A 21,769-nucleotide genomic window follows, 5' to 3' on the forward strand; every position below is an offset into this window, starting at 1 on the left:
CCTGAGGCTTTGACCCTCAGCCTGCACTGCTTGCTATTGTTTGCATGTAATTTTGGCCAGATAGGTATTTAAAGATTGTTTTAAATGTTTACTGTAATCAGCGTAAATCACTATGGAAGTGAGTGTCAGCTAAATGTGTGAAACGCATGTGTAAATTATTCCACCTAAGGTGTTATTAAACAGGTTGCGGTGACTTAAGCTAGTTGCAGCTTGTTGAAGTGTGTGTATGTGTGTGTGCCAGCAGACAGTTTATCCCCCACCTAGTAATCTTACAGCTGCTTGTCTGGCTCGTACCTGCTGTTGTTGTTACTGTGCTGCAGAAAACACAAAAGATGCCTTCACCTCATTTACTGCTTGGCCGCTTATTGCTGACTGACTGACTGAATGAATGAATGAATGAATTTATGACTCAGTTTGGCGGGAGATAAAAGGTTAAGTGTTGTATGTGTGCTAATGTCTAAATTTCAAATGCAAGAAAGTCCAGTTAAAGACTCAACACTTAGGTTAGCCTGAATTATTGTCCTTCCTCTGTGATCTGGAGATTTTAAGGAATTTGTCTTATAAGGGCCGGATAAGTTCTATTCTAAGTTTTTGGGTCCATTACAGTTTTTACATACTACATACTATTTTATTATTATATTTATTATTATATTTTTTAGACTAACAATATTAAAAGTCCACACAAACATTAAATAACTGCATTTTTTTTAGCAAAAATATTTAAAATATTAATATTCAATAGCTTCAGTCAACACTCTGGTGCCACAGTATTAGGAAAGTGTTATGCAATCAGATCAGACAGCTTTGTTGTTATAACACACACAGACACAGACACACACAGATACACACACACACAGACACACACACATGCACACATGCGTTTGTGCTTCACCTTCAGTGCAATCCTTAACCCTGAGCCATCGCGACTATATGCCCAGAAGTGGTTCTCAAAGCTGGGTCCAGTGACCCCCCTTAGGTCGTTGAGGGGGTTCTGGGTCTCCAGTAAAATAAAGGGAATAATTTATTTTCACTGTAATTCCATCCATAGGTAAAACAATGCCAGAATGTTTGACTATTTTGATCATGGGATTAGTTTCATTTTTTGTGATAACATATTGAGAAGCAAAACTCTTATCAGTTCAGCGGTCCTGACATGAAAAAGTTTAAATACTTGTCTAAAGTCATCAACAATGAATATTTACAGCCACAGCATTTCTATCTGGGATTCGGCTCTGCTTGCTCAGACAAGATGAAAATGAATTGATTTCCACCTGCTGACAATCCACTTGGTCATTCTCCAGCATCATCACAGCAGGAGTCCCAGTGACAGTGATATTAACAGCCTTTTGACTTGTCATAACAAGAAACAAAATGGTAAACCCACACAGGTGATTATTATTATTCGGCCTGATTGGAACTCTTTGCAAGGCTGTTTGTTTGTTAGCTTTGTTTGCACGTATTGGGTCAATTACAACCTTGTAAGTCCTGTTGGTTTATAAAGGTCAGTGACTTCCCCTAATTCCCAGCATGCTGTAGCTTCGCAAAAAAAGGTCTAATCATCCAGACGACGCCTGTGTAGCTTTCCAGGAGCTGGTTGCACCAGCGGCTCGCAAGTTCAAACTGCGCCTAAAGTTCTAACAAATGTGCTTACTGAGTGGAGTTTTATGCATGACTAAATCTTACAAAAATTCCCATGTAGAGATTAGTTGTTAACATTCACGCTGATTAACTGACAGGTGTAATGGTTGTGTACCTCACTCAACCAACTGACAAAGCTGACATAAGCTTGCTAATATGAGCCATGAAGAGTAAATAAAGAGTGTAGAGGAAAGACATAACATGGAATATGGTCAAATTATCTGGCCTAAAAGTTAATGAATGCTGTTTAATAATGAAGATTTTTTTAATTACTTTACAAATTGAATGTTTTTTTCTTCTGAAGTCATGCTAGCTACTACTAGCTAAGATATTCTTGAATTTTAATGCTGCAACCACATTAAGCCTAATAACTCGCTAGCTTGAAACTAGTTAGTAGTTGCTTAGAACTTAGGAAAGACTTTGCGTTCAAGTTTAATGGATTTATGAATAGCTAGTGCAACCAGTCTTTAAATGGAGATCAGCCTTCATCAGTGTTAGTAGTTACATCTATGCTATTTTTGCTATGATAAGTGGACATATGTTAAAATATCTGTTGGCTAAAGGTTTGGCTGAGCAGTATATGAGCATCTTGTAGCTGTTTCACAGTAGCTGTCTGATGTCATTGTTTCATTTATGTGAGCTTTTCCAGGACGAAGCAGAGGCTCTAATGATGTGCTGGTCTTGTGTAGTTGTTTGCTGATGACAATAATCTCTGTGTACAGTTTTCTACATGCATGGGCCTGCTTTCATGAAAGAGGGCAGTGACTGTTTGCGGGCTCTCATTCAAAGTTCAAATATTGTTTTCACTTGTTGGAACAAGCCCTGATGGTGTCGACCATTTACAGCATGTTTGAATAGCACTGAAAAGTCTAATTTATGTATCAGTCCTGTTGAAATTCTGTTTGTGTTGCTCTCTAAATATTCAAATGAGAAGACAAGGGGAGGAAAGCCAAGCCTCTGTTAGAGAATAGGCCAGTTTGTGAAACCATTTCCTAATTGTTAATGAGGGGCTCCAGGGCAGCTTGCCAAGGCTGGAGGGCCAATAGCGTGGGCCTGTTTGAACAGAGGGGGCAGAGAGGGGAAGGGGCTAGCTGTGGGGACACTGTCACTGAGGGGACCCCTAAACCCCATCGGCCCCCTCCTACCTGGTTCACAAAGTGCTCGAGCAGGCAGCTGAGTGCGACCGTCACTTCCACCCAAGACTTTAATGAGGGTCTAGTTCGGCTTTGGGACTCGGTGAGCTTGTGTCGCTTGCCGACTGCTATCTGAGGAGCATACCCTGGGCCATCTGATTTGGAGAGTAAAGGGGGGGTCAGTGAGTTTTTAAAGATGTCCAACAACAACAATAACCAAGAGGAGAAAGAGGAAAAGGAAGAGGACACTGAGGAGAAAGAAGAGGAGGTCATGGTGAAAATCCCACCACCTCCACCTCCTCCCGAGGTCAACTGGAAGGGTCCAGCTGAGGAGGGGAAATCTGAGCCCAAACCTTTGCCCAACGGGCACCACTGCCAGCCTATGAACCGCAGTATTTTTCCTCTCTCCACAGTCTCGCCTGCAGCCGAGAGGATCCGCTTCATCCTCGGGGAGGAGGATGACGGCCCTGCGCCCCCACAACTCTTCACTGAGTTGGATGAGCTCCTGTCGGTGGATGGTCAGGAGATGGAGTGGAAGGAGACGGCCAGGTAAAGACCTCAGTCTCAGACCCTCAAAGTTCCTGTATTTGCCCCTTTTGATTTTACAGTTATGATTATTAGAAACTTTCTCGATCGCCTTAAACTCAGTCATTCAAAAACATTTTATACAGTTGACAGTGAAGTCATCTACACAATAAAATCCTGTCATCTTTTATTTTGACGATGCACAAATCTGTTTCTTCAAGTTCACCTAAAAACCTTTGTGCATAGATTGTTTTAAACCTTCATCCCAGAGGCAAATAACTGAACAAACATTTGTAAACTTCAGCTAGTTGTCAGTCTCGAAATCCGTTCTTTAAACACGAGGGAACTTGCTGCGTGCATTGAATTTGGAGCGGCATATAAAGTGAGCCCACAGGTTTCTCTTGTGTGGCCCACCAGTGGGATGGGATGGGTTAGAGATGGGATGATTGTTTATACATCATTAGCATGTGAAGAGTGAAGCTCTCTCAGGGGGAAACTGGATCCCTGGGCTGCTGTTTGAGACTCCAAGTGAGTCAATTTGTTATCCAAACCTCTGACCAATTATACCACAGATAGAAGTTACATTTTGCTTCACTGTTGGTTGAATGATTTTCAGAGGAGCTCTACTGAAGAACTCTGCTGTCAAAGCCATTCAGTATACTTTAAACAAGCTTTTTCTTTAACTCAGGAAGGCTTTATAAGGCGATGTGGTAGTTGAAAAGTATTTAGAAAGTCTTTTCCCACCATGATATTGACAAAATATCTCACTTCTACACAGGACATTAATACTATATTGGTGAGGGATTGTCATTATTTGCAAATTCAGAAGCATTCAGAAGAATTAAACCTTAGTTTAACCTGGATTGAACCAGGTTGGTTGGTTGATCATGTCATGTCAGCCAACAAGGAAAAAAACACCTGATGATCTCAAACAGTCCAAAACTGTATCTACCAGGGATTGTTCTCAAGGTATGAGGTAGGATTTATTATAATTCTTAATTAACTGTACTTTATCCAGTATAGAGGGGAAATAAATCAGTAAAACAGTTTGGACAACAACACACAGTGATTTTGAAAGATAACTACAAGAAAATATTTTTCTTCCCATGATGGAAGATTTCCCTGCAGTCAAAAGTAAAGTTGAATAAGAAATCAATACAAGAGGATCAGCAGGGCTAAAAAGGTTAAAAGAGGGCAGCAAGTCCAGACCCTTCAAAAGTGTTTATTCTTATATATTGCTCACAAAAGGTGAAAAAAAAAATCAATCCTGTGTCTTTAATGTCAAATGTTTTATTCTGCAAATCACTGCAGAGATTAAGACCCGTTCCAGTGTCTCACCAAGTGCACTCGGGGGACTCAAAATGAATAAAAGATCTCACAAGTGCTGGGTAGTGCTGGCTGTCCGCCAAGTGCAATTTTGGCAGCCAAACTGGCCAAATAAAACCCTGGTATAGAAACAACTGCTCACAGCCTGTTCAGTTTCTCATCTCCCTGACTCTGAGGGAGGAGAGAGGGGAGTGATTAAATATACACATTAAGAAACAACAGACATGTTAACACTGCTTCTGAATTTCAGAGCAGATCATGTTACCTCAACCATTCACAAAAGAGAGGATTGAATTCTCACACACTGTCCGCCCAGTCAGGTATTTTTCTGTTCACCTACCGTTGTGCATTAAACTTAGACTTGATGTGGCTTTAAAGATAAACCACATAAAATGACTGACAAAGAGACAGTTTAAGTGCTTGTATTAAAGGATAATTCAGTTTTACCATTTACATGACCATTTCAGTGTGAAAGATGTGAGTCGCCTGCTAAAATTTGGCATCAACTTCATCAATCCTGCTTGTGTGACACAATATAAGCACCCAAGAGACTTACTTTTTTGGTTTAGAAAATAACCTCAGTTTATTTCAATATCTGTATTTGTATATTGTAGTTTAGTCCATCATTCTTTGATGTGCTGCATAGCACTGCCACATGCTGTAAGAACTTACCCAAGTTAATATAGAAAAAGATAAATTAATATCAAACCCTGTTTAGATGTATATCGTCCGAATTCCTGGTTTAATCCAATCATTTCTCTCCCTTTTTAATCCCTCAAGGTGGATCAAGTTTGAGGAGAAGGTAGAGAAAGGAGGTGAACGCTGGAGTAAACCCCACGTGGCCACGCTGTCCTTACATAGCCTTTTTGAACTGCGGACGTGCATAGAGAAGGGCACCATCATGCTGGACTTGGAAGCTTCCACTCTGCCTCAGGTTGTCGGTAAGTTGACTGCAGGTCACTCGTCAATCTTTTTCTGTAATGAGATAAGCTGCATTTAACTGCAAATTGTTAATTTGCATTGTCTAGTGCGTTTTGGAAGGAATCGTAGTGCCACGCAGATTATGTTCATGTTGTGGTACAATTCTGATTCTGATAAATTTTAAACCACCCTTAACCGTTTAACCATAATTTAAGCCCATCAGATCGAGGATCCACATCAAAATGTACTGCCTGTGTTTATATGTTCCCAGCCGCAATTAACAGCGAGTAGTATGTCAGCCAGTTACAAAACAACAGTTGGATAATTTTATTTTTGACATTAAATGTTGGGGTTTTGAGGCTGGAAACACAACCACTTTTGTCCACAGGGGCCTCCAAAATCGACAAAATAGCCTATCAAAGTTCCTCGCAGTAGCTTTCAAAAAAGTGAGAAAAAATTCCTGGATCAGTCCCTTCGTCTGGATCTGCACCAAAAGTTAATAGGGTCTATTCTGGGCCGAGACCCATCCGCCATCCAAGTTTCATGGAAATCCGTCCAGCAGTTTTTGTGTAATCCTGCTGACAAACCAACAAACAAGCAAGCAAATGGATACGGCTGAAAACATAGCCTCCGTGGCAGAGGTAAAAATTAGGTGTTTTATGTAAATATAAAAAATACATTTAATATGACATCTCTTGTCATTGTTATAAGACAGTCCCGCCAGCATCACGTTTTCCCAAAGTGATGGGGCCAACGTAAATATGTTGCGAGTAAATGTAATTTGCAGGATACAGGGTTGGTGCTGTGCAGAAAATCAAGCTAAAGGTTAAAGTAATCAAAAGATTTTTATATAATGCCATTATATTGCTCAATTTCCAGTGAAATTATACATTTTAGTTATCTTAATGTGTACTAGTCTTTTTTTTTTTTACTCTTACAATAGAGTGACATTGATAAAGGTCGGCACCTTCCTGCCTGTGATACAAGAGCCGTGTGCCAGTTTGATTTGATCTGCTCTGTGATGTACAGGACATTCAGAGCCGGTCTGTAGTGTTGCGTGCAGGTTTATGGATTGATGCATCGCACACATAACTCAGAGGTTTTCTTCTTTTCCCTTCTTTGCTTTAAGAGTAGCAAAAGGCCACAGCTCTCTGAAGTCCAGCCAATCCTGTACCCCACTGTATCTTAGAACAGTGAGGAACTCAAACAGTAGTTTGTAAATGGTCACATAAAAACTTCCTAATTCGAGGACAGTCAACCCTCTTCGTTTTTGTCTGCATGAGGGAGCAGGAGGAAGAGTTACCACTTGGAGTGATTAATGTGAAGTAATTGACTGTGCTGCACGGAGCGGACAGGCGGAGCGGAGCGGGGCCTCTTGCTTTGAGGCCAGCTGACTGTACTGATGGGCCATTAACAGCACTACCCCTCCACAAGAAGAGAAACTCCCCGAGGCTGCTATCCGTCAGCATTCAGGCCTCCGACCTTCTTTTTAAAAATAGGCTAGACCTTTTGATTGAGCTGTTTCATGATGCCACGAAGACTTTCATACAGGAGCATTGCAGTCTGGGAGGCACTAATTGAGTCCTTACAAGTATGAAGAGACTTTTTATGTTGCTTTATGAGTAGATGCCTTGAGACATGATACTACAGTGAGGCTGTTGGGTAAAATGTTGCATGGAGGGAAAAGATTGAGCCAAAATGAAAACCTTATAAATAATTATTCTTTTTTTTCTCATTTATGTCACTGTAAGTGATAAGAATACATTTGTGTTTTTAACTATTGCTCTGACAAAATAAGCACGTATAAGTTGTTGTGTTTAATGCAGTGTGGTTGAACTCCAAGTTGCAAAACTGTCTTCTCTCTTGAAGAACTCTAAAAATCTCTTCTCATCCTCTTCCGTCTCTCCCCTCTCTCTGCACCTTCAGAGCTGATCACGGACAACCAGATAGAGATCGGTCAGCTGAAGGCAGAGCTGAAGGACAAAGTCATGTACACGTTGCTACGGAAACATCGTCACCAGACCAAGAAGTCCAACCTGCGCTCTCTGGCTGACATCGGCAAGACGGTCTCCAGTGCAAGTAGGCTGTTTTCCAACCAGGAAAACGGTAATACTGATGCCAGTTTGGTGCAGTCTTCTGATTTTTTTATGTAAATGGTAGTGAAAAAAAATCACTGAGTTTGGTTTAGATTTTTTTGTTGAAGTTAAAATCCCAGCTTCTTCTTACTACAGTAGATGCCGAGACCTCATCAGATATTTCGTCCCTTATACTTTATTTTGAAGGTGTTGGCTCAAATTACTTTAATTTTACTGCTACTGCAGTTCTACTAATTGCACACTAAACCCATCATTCAACCAAAACTAAAGTTTGTAGATGCCTTTTTCTAATTCATCACAAACATTTGGTGTTATCACTCTAACAACACTCTTCGAAGTACTCACTGTAGGATACTGTACTAACTACATTCACAGATGCAGAACTGGTCAGAGACACATCTTGTCTGCACCGGTGAGAGCACACGGAGCTCATTTCAAATTGACTTCCGCTGAAATTTCACCACTAAAGATCAGAGTTGGCACATGAATTTATGACACTGGTGAGAAAAGTCCAGGGCCATGACAAATCATAAAACTTGACACAGTGTTTGGATAGGATATGACTAATAATGAACTTGAGAGATTATGATTAACAGCGGTTAAAATCTCTGAAGTTGCTGATGTGTATATGTGCATATGATTCTCACATCATTTACTTTTAATTTTGGTGTAAATTTAAAAACAAAAAGAATGTAACACCCTTTTTCCTCACACAGGACGGGCTGTCACTTTGCTTCACTGAAAGTTATCTTGTCTTTTTACAGAGACTGAATCCAGATTTATGCAAAAAGCACACAGAAGTAATGGAAATTGGATAAATCGGCCAGTTGGATAGGATTGTAGTTGTTTTATGAAATGGATTAAACATCAATCTGGTGTATTCTGCATGCAAAGCTCATTGAAATGAATTCCGTCACAAAATCCTTTGTTAATGAAATAGAAAAGACTGGCTGCAGCACCAAGCAGAATATTCAATCAGTCTCCAAAGCGGTGAGATTTAAAGTTTCAAACGTGAGCAAAGTGACGGCCTTAACTCACACTGATGTCTCACTGACGTTAACGCCACGTGTACGAGTGCTTTGATTTTAACACATTGAGTAACTAGATGTTTCACAGTGTTGACAATGTAATTAATGTGTTACCAGCCATGGGTCTTTGGAAAGTGAAGTTATTTATTACCTGCTATTAAATTTATGCAACTGGTTTATGACTGTATCTAAAGAAAGCCTCCCTCTGTTCATGATCTACTTTGTTTCTGTGTTCAAATGGAAACTCATCGCAGAAAAGCCTGAGCCTCTTATCATGATCGCGATGCTGAGATCAAGAGTTTCATTAATAATCATTAATTCATCAGAACTTTGTGAGGATAAAGTACATCACCCAGTTTATTAAAACAGCATTTGAGTGCTGTAAGAGTTTTACTGTCCAGTGACCCATGGTGACCTGATTTAATGACACGACTCATCTCACCACAATGTTTCTCTTCACAGCTTGTAATAGATTTTTAAAGAGAAAGTTCACCCCAAAATCAAAAATACATATTTTTCTGGAGATATCAGCCATAGAGATGTCTGCCTTCTCTCGAATATAATGTAAGTAGATGGAACTCTGCAGCAACAGCAACGCCTCCTTTCCAGAAATCATGACGCTGTTGCTAAAGATAACCCACAGACCTTGTTGTGAGCAGTTTCATGTAGGAACTATTTTCTTTTGACCAAACTACACCCACCAATCATATCATAGCACAGAAGGAAGCAAGCATCTGCTTGTGGATGTAAACATTAATGGCCTCCACCTGAGCTGAGATGCTCAGGTTGGGAGAGAAATTTTTTTGTTTTTTTGTTTTTAAGCTCTGCAAGCTGAATGCCATTTCATTCCATTGTATTCAAGAGAAGACATTTCTAAAGTTGCTCACACCGAAATGATCTAGATGGATAAATACCAGGAAAGAAGAAAAACTTTTTTTTATTTGGGGGTGAACTGTCCCTTTAGTAGCCACTTGATTTTATTCTCCTAACAAATCTCATGCTTTGGCTCAGTGGGCTTATCTATCAACTCTCCTGCTGTCTCTTCCTTCCATCTCTCTGTTCTCTCTTTTTTGCTTCCCTGGATCGGGCTTGATAACCTGCTGCTGCTACTAAAAGCTCGCAGTCCTCTTGAGAACTCTGTGACTTGCCTGTCGGGTCGCATATCAATGGAGGACTTGCAGTCCCAAAGGAGTACCAGCATGGACTGGCTTAGTAAGTTCACTGGACCCAGTCTACGTTCACACTGCAGACCACCGACCAGTTCTGAATCACTGCTCGTATTGGAGTTCACATTTGTTCCCTTTAAGGTCGAGCCAATCCGCCAAAGATGCCAAAATCATTTTTTTGTCATTAGCTGAAGTTCAGCTTCTTCAGTATCTGGCTTCTTGGTACAAAACCAATACATGAGACTCGGGACACGGAAATTTGAAAATGTGACTGCAGATTTGTGTCACGTGTGAGTTAAAACAGTCAGAAGTGGAAAACTTTCAGCTGCAGTGTGAACGTGACCAAACTCTAGTATAACGTATAACCACATCTATTATTCAGACTCAATGTAACAAGGACAGTAGAAGTCATTTTTATGTACTTAATATAGTAGTGTCATTAAATAGTTTGTCATCCCTGCCAGTTTAGGCTTTTTTTAAAACATTTTTTATTAAGTTTAAGCGATTTTCTTTCCCAAACTTTACACCTATATTTGATCCCATTTTGTATTTCCCTTGAATTTAGTTGTTTTTCCCCCTTACCTGTGTATCTACTCTATATACAGTGAGCACTACAGTTTCATCATTTACACTGGCTGCATCATACTGACAAGCATGTTATTACCCACAATACTCAGGGGGCAGATGCATGAAAGGCTACAGTGGCATCAGATTTTGCGTTCGCTGAGATTCGTACCTCTCTGGACAACCGTCCCTTATCTCTGACCTCAGCTCCAGGACTGGAGTAAAGTCACGTTCTGCTGTCAGATCTCTGATGCTGGAGTTGACAAGCTGAAACCAAAAGTCAGCAGAGCATCAATCAGAGTCTGCTGTCCACCTGCTTCACATGAGGAAAGCACTCAGTGGAAGACATTGATGCGAAAGATGGACACTTAAGATGATCAGATATTCTCAGTGAAGCTCTTCATTCATTTTTACAGAGTAAGGATGGAAACACAAAATTATTATTATTATTATTATTATTATTATTTTTAAAAGTTAGCACTACGTTTGTCATCTTAATTGCCCACAAATGGAACAAGCTCAGACAAAGAAGAATCATCTCATTATCGACATCTAATACCGGACTAAAGATAGGTGAACATGCACGTTTTGTTTTTGAATGTTGTACTATAGTCTTCAAGATTTTTTAGTGGATTTTATGTATCCAGATCCAGTTACTGTCCCCTCTGTCAGTGAACATCTGAGTTGTTCTTAGCTGGACTTAAAGGTTTTCTTGAATAGGCTATTGATCGTTAAGTAGAAAGGAATTTGTCCTCTGGTGCGCTCCAGCCTTTATTAGATAGATGAGAGTTTAATGGTGAGCTAAATCTCTTCTGTCTGCGGTTTGCATGAAGATCGCTGTTGCCTTTTTTCTTTTCGGCGCTGCATGTGGAGCAAACTGTCTGGGCCACTGTCTTTTCTTGGATCTCTGCCATCTGTTTTTTCCACTCAGTACTCAGTTCCTGGCGAAGGTGAAGCTGGTCTAACTGTTCAGGGTTGATGTGTTTTAACAGATAGTCCCACCACAACTCACCGGAACCTGACCTCCAGCAGCCTGAACGACATTTCTGACAAACCAGAAAAAGAGCAGGTGAGTCAACCTGACGATTTAACAGTGGAGAAACCCTCTTGTTTTCCTGCTTTTGCTGCAGTGTTTCAGCACTGCGGACACCAGAGATTACCTGTCAATTAAACTCTGGTGGCATTTTTATAAAAAAATAATTTTATAAAATGATGTTGATGGGTTTCTGAAGGCGATTCTACATCTATTCTGCAGGATAATGAGTTTTATTCTTATTCATTATTCCATTCAGTCTCGTTTGCCGACTTCCTTCCCCACTCTCTGACATTATTGAAGTTATAGCGACAGGCGACCAAATGAAACGCACACGTAATTTGCAAAAGATTACAGAGGCCTATTTTTCTGGGTTTGAACATTGATGGAAACTTGTAGGATTATGAAAGTACACAACTCAGAAAATATTTTGAAGGTTTAGTCATTTTTACATTTTGATGCAGACATGTACATATTTTGTCGTCCATGAGAATGTTATCTGAAAAATCTCTTCAAGAATCATTGTAAAAGTCTTAAAAGTCTCCGAACATCTCAAAGTTTTAGCTAAATGAAGTTGCCTTCACCAGTGCCAATCAAGTAGAGCCATTGGCTCATTAATATCTATTTAAACCAGGTGTTATACTGAACAATTAGTCTTGAAACTGTCACTGCATGGCCTATTATTGAGAAATAGATATTTAGGGATAATTAAGACTTTTGGATTGAAAAGTAAAATCAGTCAGTCATTTTTTCAACATACTGTAAATTACATTTGTATCAAGCAAAGTCCAGGGCAGAATTGCAGGCATGTATTGCAAAGCCAGCTGTTAGCCTGATGTACCCTCAGCCCCAGCAGAGCTGGAGGAACGAGTCAGCGCTGACTGTGGCCGCTGGTTCAGAGCAGAGATAACATTGTCTAAAGTACATTTCATTGTTCCAACCGCTGTCGTCATCACTCAGCCCTCTGCAGCTGCTCTGAACCTGCCACAGCCAAGTCTGTAAAACTATTTCCAAGTCCCTTGTGTAATATCTCTACTCAGTGTATTGAGATTCTGCGGAAAAATCTGAATAAACTTTTCCTTTAATGGTAAGTGTGGCGATTTTGCTGCAGTAAGGATGACGCTAAGACGGAGAGTCTCTGCTGCACCAAATAACAGAGAGAGAACAAAATAATTAATGATGAAGTCAAAATTAAAAGTACACAAGCAAACACGCTTGTACCCTTCCAGTCTACTTCTGCTACAACTTTCCGATACACTGCATCTTTTATCTGTCACACCCAGAGGAGATATCAATGTTTATTTTCTTTTTCCTCTCCATGTTTATAAATGAATTTCTGTCAATTGCAATATGTTTACTTCCCCGTGACCCGCTTGTATTGTTTATCTTATCTTTCCTGCTCATGGGCGAGTATGTTTCTGGAAGAATATCACAACATCAACTCCCCGTCTCGTTAAATGACATGTATAGCAGAATAAAATACTGTAGCACCTAAAATATTTCCCCATTCCAGTGTGTGTGAGTGGGTCAGAAAGAAATTGTATGATTTATAAACTGAACAAGATTTAAAGCACCGGTCAGAGGAAGTGCTGAATTAATAATCATTGCATTTAACCTAATCCTCTACTCCATGATGTTTCAGTATGCACTTCTGCAGGGATCAATGCACAAACTTTTTTGTTGTGCTTCTGAATAGACTTTTCAATTCCTTAATTCCCATTTCATTTTCAGATCTGAGTATTAATGTGTCTTTTAAAAATTGGATAAGCAGCAAAACAAATGAATTTACGGATCAGTTTCTTTTGCAGAAAACTGTCGTATCTGCTGCCGTTGTAGTTGTTGCAGCAGATGAAAACAAACAAGTCCATTTTCCCTTGGTGTTTTCCATACTGGTTACATCACACTGTAAGCTCCATTGATTCTGATGGTGGAATAGCTGGATTACCACAGTTTACAGCAGATATTTGTTCATATGGTCGCATCCCAGACCAGGCCTCTGGGAGACGAGAATTAGGTCAGACCGATCCAGTAAGTCCTCCTGTGGGACACATAGAGTACAGAAGAGACAACGAGACAGGAAGCACATCTCCTTAACTGAAGCTCTTCCACACCCACTCAGCCTATAAATACCATTCAGAAGTTTCCTCTGTGGGCAAATGATCATTTCCACACTGTCTGATAACGTGGTGCTTGACGACAGAGATATGATGGAGATAGAGATAGAGACATCTGCCGGGCAGATTCACATTGAAAGACCGGAGTAAGATTAAGTGCAAAGCTGAATTCTAAATTAAAATGTATTAAAACCTCATTGATGCATTGTAGGACTGTCCAGAACGCCATCATTGTGTTACATAGTCGAAAAACATGTGTCATACTGCAGTGGTTTTGACACTGAAGGCTCAGTTTATCCAGACGACAAACTCACATAGCTCTATTGGTATTTAACCATAGAGATTGTTTTAGTTTTATTTGCCAGGGTTTTAAGATGCCCATGTTTGAGATATCTGACACCACTAACTAACTGAAGTAAATGGAATTTAGTTTGTGTTGCTCAAAGCATTGAAAACGTTTAAAACATTTAACAGCAACATCTGTTTAACTTGACACAAACCATCTGGAAAGGTGCCGAAAGGAACTGGCATTTAAAAAAATACTTGGCAGGTGCCTGGACGAACCATCCATACATCACCGTCTAATGTCCACCAATCAGATTACCAATAGGAGAGCGCTACCACCAGCAGAACCAGCTGATAAATCAAACGGTCTGGAGAAGAGTGAAAATATCTGTTCCATTGAGAAAAAGTGCCATTCTTAGCTCTTCTTTCAATGAAATTTACTCTCCAGTTCTGATATAACTGATTCTATAGAGGCTACGCTAACCGCCTGAGCAGCCGCCATTGTTGTTTCAAAAATAGCAGTCACAATAACAGCTTGAAACCTGGCTAGATGGATTTGCTATATCACATGATCCTGTCGCTAGTCTCACTTGTTAAATATCTGTCTGGAAATAATGTCCACTAATCCAGAAAGAAACGTACAGCCAGTTTTTATCAAAGAAATGGTCCCTTTGAAAACATATTGAGATGGAAGCAGAAATCTCAGACATATGCTCAAACCTGGGTAATTTAAACTATCTGCATGACTACATGCCGCTAGAGGTAAGTAAGAATGTTTTTGTGGAATGTGGGTGAACTGACTTTTAAGGAGGCAGCAGGCAGAAGTTTTTACACTTCAGGCTTCATATCTGAGTTAACTGAATCTGTTCCTGGTGCCAGTTGAGAATCACAGGGGACAGGAACAGATTCAGGTAGTTTATGAGGACAGTGCGGTGTGGATTAGCAGAGATCGAACACAGGACAGGGTGTGCGGTTACACAGGTTTAACCTCTCGACTCAATCATTTACAGACAAACCTACTGCCAAGACAGCTCAACAGCCTCTGATTGGATCTGTTTGGATCTCACCAGTGGAAGGTCACAACTTTATGGGATTTCAGTCCTCAGAGGTTGATGGCAGCGATCCTGCCAGTACGTGATCGGAGTATGGCAGGCAGGCATGATGACAAGTGACTTATGGACAGCCAGTCCCCCCCCCCCCCCTTTTTTTATATATTTGTTGTTTTTATTTTTCCTTCTCAAAGAGGATACAAATTAGGCCAAATCTTCTTTATCCAAATTAAATTTTTCCTTTATCTTATTGTGGACACTGAATTTATTTCAGAATGACGAAACTGCTCCCTGACTATATTTTTAAATCGGTTTTACGGTGTTTGTTGTTTACTAGCAGCCAGTCAGTGTTGCTTGTAAGCTAATCCAATTCAAATCCTGGCACAGGTTTAAAGCCACGTTTAACATCATCCTGCACTCTTATTCAGTTTGATAGCTTATCAGACTGTTCTCTGGACAGGTGATTCATTTTACTGTTATCAATATTAAGTGTACATGATTAAAAAAAACCAAAAATGTCCCAACAATATATAAGAAACCTAACAACAGAAACAAAACTGGTGAAAACTACACGTTACATTTCTTTACCACCTAACTTCATTGTGTCATTGGTGCTGCTTTCTTCACATGGAAAACATATATTATAGCCTGAAGTTATAATAGTCGGCAACCTTCCCGAAATCCGTTCATATCAACGTGTTTATCTCGATTGGGTAGAGGTTATGAAGATCTTTGTAGTTTCTTCTTGAAAAGATTGTCCTCAGTAATGTTGAGATTGAAGGATGAAATCTGGATTGTACATGTCTGTTGGATTCTTATATCTGCCATTTAATATGAGAGAAATCCATTCATGTAGATGGTCGTGTGATTGTATAAGCATGGATGATGTACCAGTGGTGAGTGAATGGAGCAGTTCTATTAGAAATTATTAACATCAACAACGACTAATTACCTGCCTGGCCAATTATTGGATCTGATGTTGTTTTTTTGTTGTTGTTTTTTTTAGCTTTTTTCTGATTATTAGAATCAGTGTGTTTATTTTTATCTGATTGTCAGTAAAATAAATTAATGTAGAAAATGTGCCTCTTTGGCTCTGATGCTGCATGCAATCTGCAAAGTAACGTTGTCAAATAAATATAGTGGCGTAAAAGTAGACAATTTGACGCTGAAATGTTGAGACAAGTGAGTTTGAGTGTGAAGTAGCAGAAAATAGAATATCGGTTGACTGATGTGGTAAAATAAAGTAAAATAAGAACTTTAACGAAAGAAACACCAGCTTGTGCAGACAGGACATCTAGTATGTACTTTGAATCCTCTTGTGATGATTATAAATTCAGAACAGCAAACAGCTGATGTTTGTTGGTCTTTTTTTAATGCTAATGTTTTTTGCTGTAGTTGTTGCAAATGGACTGTGCCTAGAGGGATTAAGTGGTTGACTATAATTAACCTTTATGATACTCAAACACACTCGTATTATAGAGGGGAAGAACACTGTCAGTGGGCCTGATTTCTGATTTCTGAAACTTAAACTGTTCGATGAGTAGAGATGTTAGAGAAGCTAAACCAACACTGATGTAAAGCGTGTTTATGTGACATCCAGAGCACAAGAGGTCAAATGAACTGTCGCTGGCTACGACTCAGTCAGTGTTTCCCGCCTGCTCGCTGGTGTTTTCAAGTTAATATACAACACAGAAGTTTTCCATGACAATCTTATCTCAATGTTTATGATTAATTGTCTTTGAAGTTGTATTTATTAATGATCCCAGTTGGCTCACAAGCATGCCACGCTATCATAAGAAACATTATATGAAGCAGATTGTGGAATGAAATGTAAAGTGATGTAAACCGCTCCCAGATTTAAAGTATAGAGAAGTGAAATACTTTTATTGCAAAATGTAACGATATAACAAATCTGAATCTCGAATCCTGTAACATGAGTAAGCAATCATGCTGGGGACCACTGCAGGATCTGATTTTTCAAGTTGATTTTCACAAGAAGAAGAACTGATTACAGCCAGAACACTCAAAAATCTAAAAAAGAATGAAAAAAGAAAACAACACAATAGCTTTATTCTTTGGATTCATATTTACACTGTTAGGTCATGTTCACTCACTGCACAGCTGAATTTGCAGTTAAAGAGAGTCGGTGTTGACAGAGAAGCTGTTAAAACGCATTTGATGAAAAAGAGTTTAAAAGAGCAGAGACTGGTAAACAGCTCCCCAGAGACAATCTCATGACTTTGGAGGTAAAATGTTGAACCTGTGGAGCTCAGCAGGTGTCTGACCTCCGTTTTCATGCATCTTGTCACCGCCAAGACAGAAAGAAATACAGCCTTATTTAGGTTCCATGGGAGCCTCATGATTTGGTATTTAACTTGAATGGGGATTGTCCTGTTTGAAATAGGTGGCTTAATTCGGTGTGCGCTGTATTGGGTAGCTTGCTGGTGAGAACATAACATTTAGTGTCTCATCCTGTTCTTCTCTTTTGTGCCTTTCAGCTGAGGAACAAGTTCATGAAGAAGTTGCCGAGAGACGCCGAGGCCTCCAACGTCCTGGTGGGGGAGGTGGACTTCCTGGACACGCCGTTTGTGGCGTTTGTTCGTCTGCAGCAAGCTGTGATGCTGGGAGCCTTAACAGAGGTTCCTGTTCCCACAAGGTGGCTGAGATTCATGACGAGCTCCTATTTATGAATTCCTCAAGTGCAAAAGTTCAATGAAGGAAAATGCACCAGTCCAGACTTTTATTGGAGACAGTAATTGTCTCGGTGCAAGTCAGGCTGCCTTACACATATAATTTAAGGTTTTAACACTGACAGAACACTTATACCATATTAAAAAACACACGGGGAAAACATCATTTGGCTTATATTATAAGGAAATCCAGTATAACAGTGTAATTCAATGACACAAACGTCTGTAAAGTGTCCAGCTGCTGTTAATTCTGTGACTGTGTTGTTGTAACCAAAGAGCCATAAAGCAGCTTTATATCCTGTGGTTGGCAGAGGCTACCTCAGTTCTGATGAACTAGGAAATGTTGCAGATAACTATGCCCTAAACAACTAAAGTGCCACCATTATGGCAATACTCATTTTTAACACCCTTTTAAAAGTTTTATTATCATAAAAAATCACTTGGAAAGTACCTGTGAGGCATTTGAATAAGGTTTTGAACGTGAATAACATTAGGATGCCATTTTCCAATAGCAGAGGCAAAAAACATATTCTTTTCCTGGTTCAAAAGGGGGAATAAATAACAAAAACAAAATAAGCAACAACAACAAAAAAATCAGCTGCAGCTATCAGCCAAGTTGTGAAATTCTGTGCCATAAAAGTACAAGGAAACAATCTCATTAATCCAAATGATTTTGTTCCATTTGCAGATTTTTATTCATCTTGCTTGGACCCAAAGGCAAAGCCAAGTCGTACCATGAGATTGGCAGAGCGATCGCCACGCTGATGTCAGATGAGGTCAGACTGCTATTAACCCACATTGTCTGTGTTGTATTTTAATACTGATAGTGACAAATCAAAATGAAATCTTTCATGTAATTCAACATGTCATTTTCACTCACAAAATTTATTTTTCAAAAAAGGACACCTAACAACATGACGCAACCCAGCATAACATCCATTATTGTTTTTTTTTTTTTTTTCATTTTTTGGTAATTATTCAGGCTGAATTTTATGGTGCTGTCATATTCAATTTGATTTGTTGTCAGCTGTAATGCTTAAAATCATTCTACAATTCTGTGTTCAGGTCTTTCATGACATTGCGTACAAGGCCAAGGACAGACAAGACCTGCTGGCCGGTATCGACGAGTTCCTGGATGAGGTGATCGTGCTTCCTCCTGGAGAGTGGGACCCAGCCATCAGGATAGAGCCTCCGAAATCCCTCCCCTCCTCTGACAAAAGGTTAAAGAAGTCCACGAGACAAAGTTCTCACTGTCGATAGTCCTCTTATAACTAGGATAGCTAATCATTTTTAAAACCGACTCAGAGGATTATAAAAAAAGTAACAGTAGCCCTAAGGTGTTACCCCTTGAGAGATTTCCTTGTTGTGATCTTATCTGAAACCACAAGTGATTCTACAAGGACCTCAGGCTTTAGATTAGTCTGCAGATTATTTATTTACACACACACACACTTGAGCTGGAGCTGACACAAATATTGTTTCAATTCTGGCACCTCATATATGTATAACAAGAGTCGTATTATACCCAGCAGTAGGAAGTGACTTATAAAACTGTAATAAAAGACGACCAGTCCTCTCAACAATGGACACACACAAATAATCAGTTCAAGAGGTCATTTAAAAACAACTTAATTGTAAAAGAAAATTCTGAAAACTGAGAATATGATGACTACGTCACTGGCCTGCATTAAACATTTAAGAAGGAACAGATCAGCGACCGTTCTGAATGCTGTGTGTGCAGTAGATACATTATGTTAAAGAAGAGCAGCGGTTGCAGAATCACTGAGGTGTGTCCAGGTGTCCAGCACACTGTTCAATTATGAAAGAGCAGCAGTGGGTTTATTTAAAGCTGCAGTTTTCTCAGTAAAGCAGGAATGTTCTTGATCAGTCAGGCTATTTAATCACACATCAACATCATCTGATGGACAGCTCAAGAAGGCCACAACATGCTGACACTTGAAGCTTTATTTTCAGGGACTGCTAGCTGTGTCAACATCAGTAGACATTTGAGACATTTAAATATATGACCTGCATCAGATTTTCATGTGATGAACTGTAAACCAAGTGTAAATAGCCTACAGACTGAAAAACACTGTGTGTTTTAGGAAAAACATGTATGCGGGAGGAGACTCTCAGATGAACGGAGATATGCCCCACGATGGAGGTCACGGAGGAGGGGGACACGCTGTAGGGGACGAGCTGAAGAAGACTGGAAGGTATGGAATCATGACGATTCAAACTTCAATTCTTTATTAGCACTGTGTAAAAAAACATAACAGTGAAGCACCTCCCAGTGCAGAATGTAAGACAAAAGCAGTAATAAGATAGAATAGAATTAAATAGTTACCTAAGAATAAAATAATTATTAAGGGATGGGAAAATGTCCTACCTTACATATATCAAAATGTAAAAAAAATAAAAGAAATAAATTGATTAACAGGATGTTGTGTTTAAACATTTCCCTCACAGTGCTGCTGGTGGTTCACTGGATATGTTTTTCTAACTAAAATGTATCACATATTGTGGTTTTCTGGGGTTGCATACAAATACTGTAAATATGTATTCATGTTGTTGGTTTTGTTTTGCTTCATGGTCATTTTGTGGGAAAACAACACACCTTTTGTGTCTCTGTTTTCAGGTTTTGTGGGGGTCTCCTACTTGACATAAAAAGAAAAGCGCCTTTCTTTGTCAGTGACTTCACCGATGCATTTCACATTCAGGCCTTGTCGGCCATTTTGTTTATTTACTTGGGAACTGTGACAAACGCCATCACCTTCGGTGGTCTGCTGGGGGATGCTACAGACAACATGCAGGTCAGAAAGAGACTTGAACCCTTAAAAGTTTGCAGTGTTTTTGATTCATGTTCTGATTTATTCCCTCACTGCTCACCTCCATGTGTGCAGGGTGTGTTGGAGAGTTTTCTAGGCACAGCGATCTCCGGTGGGGTTTTCTGTATGCTGGCTGGCCAGCCTCTCACCATCCTCAGCAGCACCGGTCCTGTTCTGGTGTTTGAACGGTTGCTCTTCAACTTCAGCAGGTATGTTCTTCATTTCCTCAGTTTTCCAGAGGCCCAGCTACTAATCACATATGATTTTGGGCTTGAAAAATACTTCTTCATATGCTACACTTTCGTTGATGAGACTTAAAAAGCGCCAACCATGCTCATTATAAATCTACCCAAAATCTCTACCATATGAACTGACTGTGTTTACACAGAATTCATTCTGATGGCAGTCATGCCAGCACCTGGACCAAAAACTAAATCAAAGATTTTGAGAGTAAAGTCGACATATTTTAAGTATTTTAACAAAAAATATTTTGAACAAACAAAGTTGTATTTCAAGACTTTAATACTCAGATGAAGTTATCAGGTGAAGCTAGTCCGTCAGCTTTTATCTCTCAAATGAGGAATTCAATGTTTTGACTTTAGTCTTGAAATACTATCCTTTTTTTCTTCAAAACATTGTCTTTTTTCTCAAAAAAAACCAAACAAAAATCACAGCTTTATTCTCCATAATGTATAATAATAATAATAATAATAATAATCTCAAAACTTTTTCTTTATTTCCTCCCAGTCGCCCTAAAGTTCTGTCATATAAAACTTAAAATACATTTGAGACTATTCTTGAATATTTGTTGTGATTTGCTGTTTTTCCATACAGAGATAATGCCTTTGACTACCTGGAGTTCCGGCTTTGGATCGGCCTGTGGTCGGCTTTCTTCTGCCTGGTGCTTGTGGCCACTGACGCCAGCTTCTTGGTTCAGTACTTCACCCGTTTCACTGAGGAGGGCTTCTCCTGTCTCATCAGCTTCATCTTCATCTATGATGCCTTCAAGAAGATGATCAAATTAGCTCACCACTACCCCATCAACGCTGAGTTCAGGATGGAGTACGTGACACAGTATGACTGCCTCTGTATGGCCCCTGCTGTTCTAGGTGAGATGTTCTTTAACTCTGGGTAGTTTAGCTGACATTGGTGTTTTACCCATGGATGGCGATAAGACACAGCGCTATTGATAAAACCATTGGCTGTTGACATCCTGTTCATGAGATGGTAGTAGTTTTATTTGTTCAATGTTTAGGCAGTGGTGGGAGGAGTACTAGGTATTACTATTTGTTTATTACTTAGTAAGTAGAGTACAGTTCCTAACCCTGATTAATAAAGTACTCAAAGTACATGTCAGTTTCCATTTTGTTTTT

The 21,769-nt window shown here is 39.6% G+C and overlaps 1 protein-coding gene across 1 annotated transcript in view; it reads left to right on the forward strand.

Annotated features, from left to right (window-relative positions):
* Positions 1-21,769, forward strand: part of slc4a4a (solute carrier family 4 member 4a) — a 57,578-nt gene that overhangs the window by 20,268 nt on the left and 15,541 nt on the right. The window contains exons 5-15 of the mRNA XM_073465883.1: positions 3,185-3,320; positions 5,403-5,563; positions 7,470-7,649; positions 11,390-11,466; positions 17,377-17,534; positions 18,257-18,344; positions 18,634-18,788; positions 19,674-19,784; positions 20,207-20,381; positions 20,472-20,605; positions 21,231-21,505. Of these exons, the coding sequence (XP_073321984.1) occupies positions 3,185-3,320; positions 5,403-5,563; positions 7,470-7,649; positions 11,390-11,466; positions 17,377-17,534; positions 18,257-18,344; positions 18,634-18,788; positions 19,674-19,784; positions 20,207-20,381; positions 20,472-20,605; positions 21,231-21,505 (1,650 nt within the window). The remainder of the gene's footprint in view (positions 1-3,184; positions 3,321-5,402; positions 5,564-7,469; positions 7,650-11,389; positions 11,467-17,376; positions 17,535-18,256; positions 18,345-18,633; positions 18,789-19,673; positions 19,785-20,206; positions 20,382-20,471; positions 20,606-21,230; positions 21,506-21,769) is intronic.

The sequence above is a fragment of the Pagrus major genome, chromosome 5 (assembly GCF_040436345.1).
Source record: "Pagrus major chromosome 5, Pma_NU_1.0".
Lineage (NCBI taxonomy): Eukaryota > Metazoa > Chordata > Actinopteri > Spariformes > Sparidae > Pagrus > Pagrus major.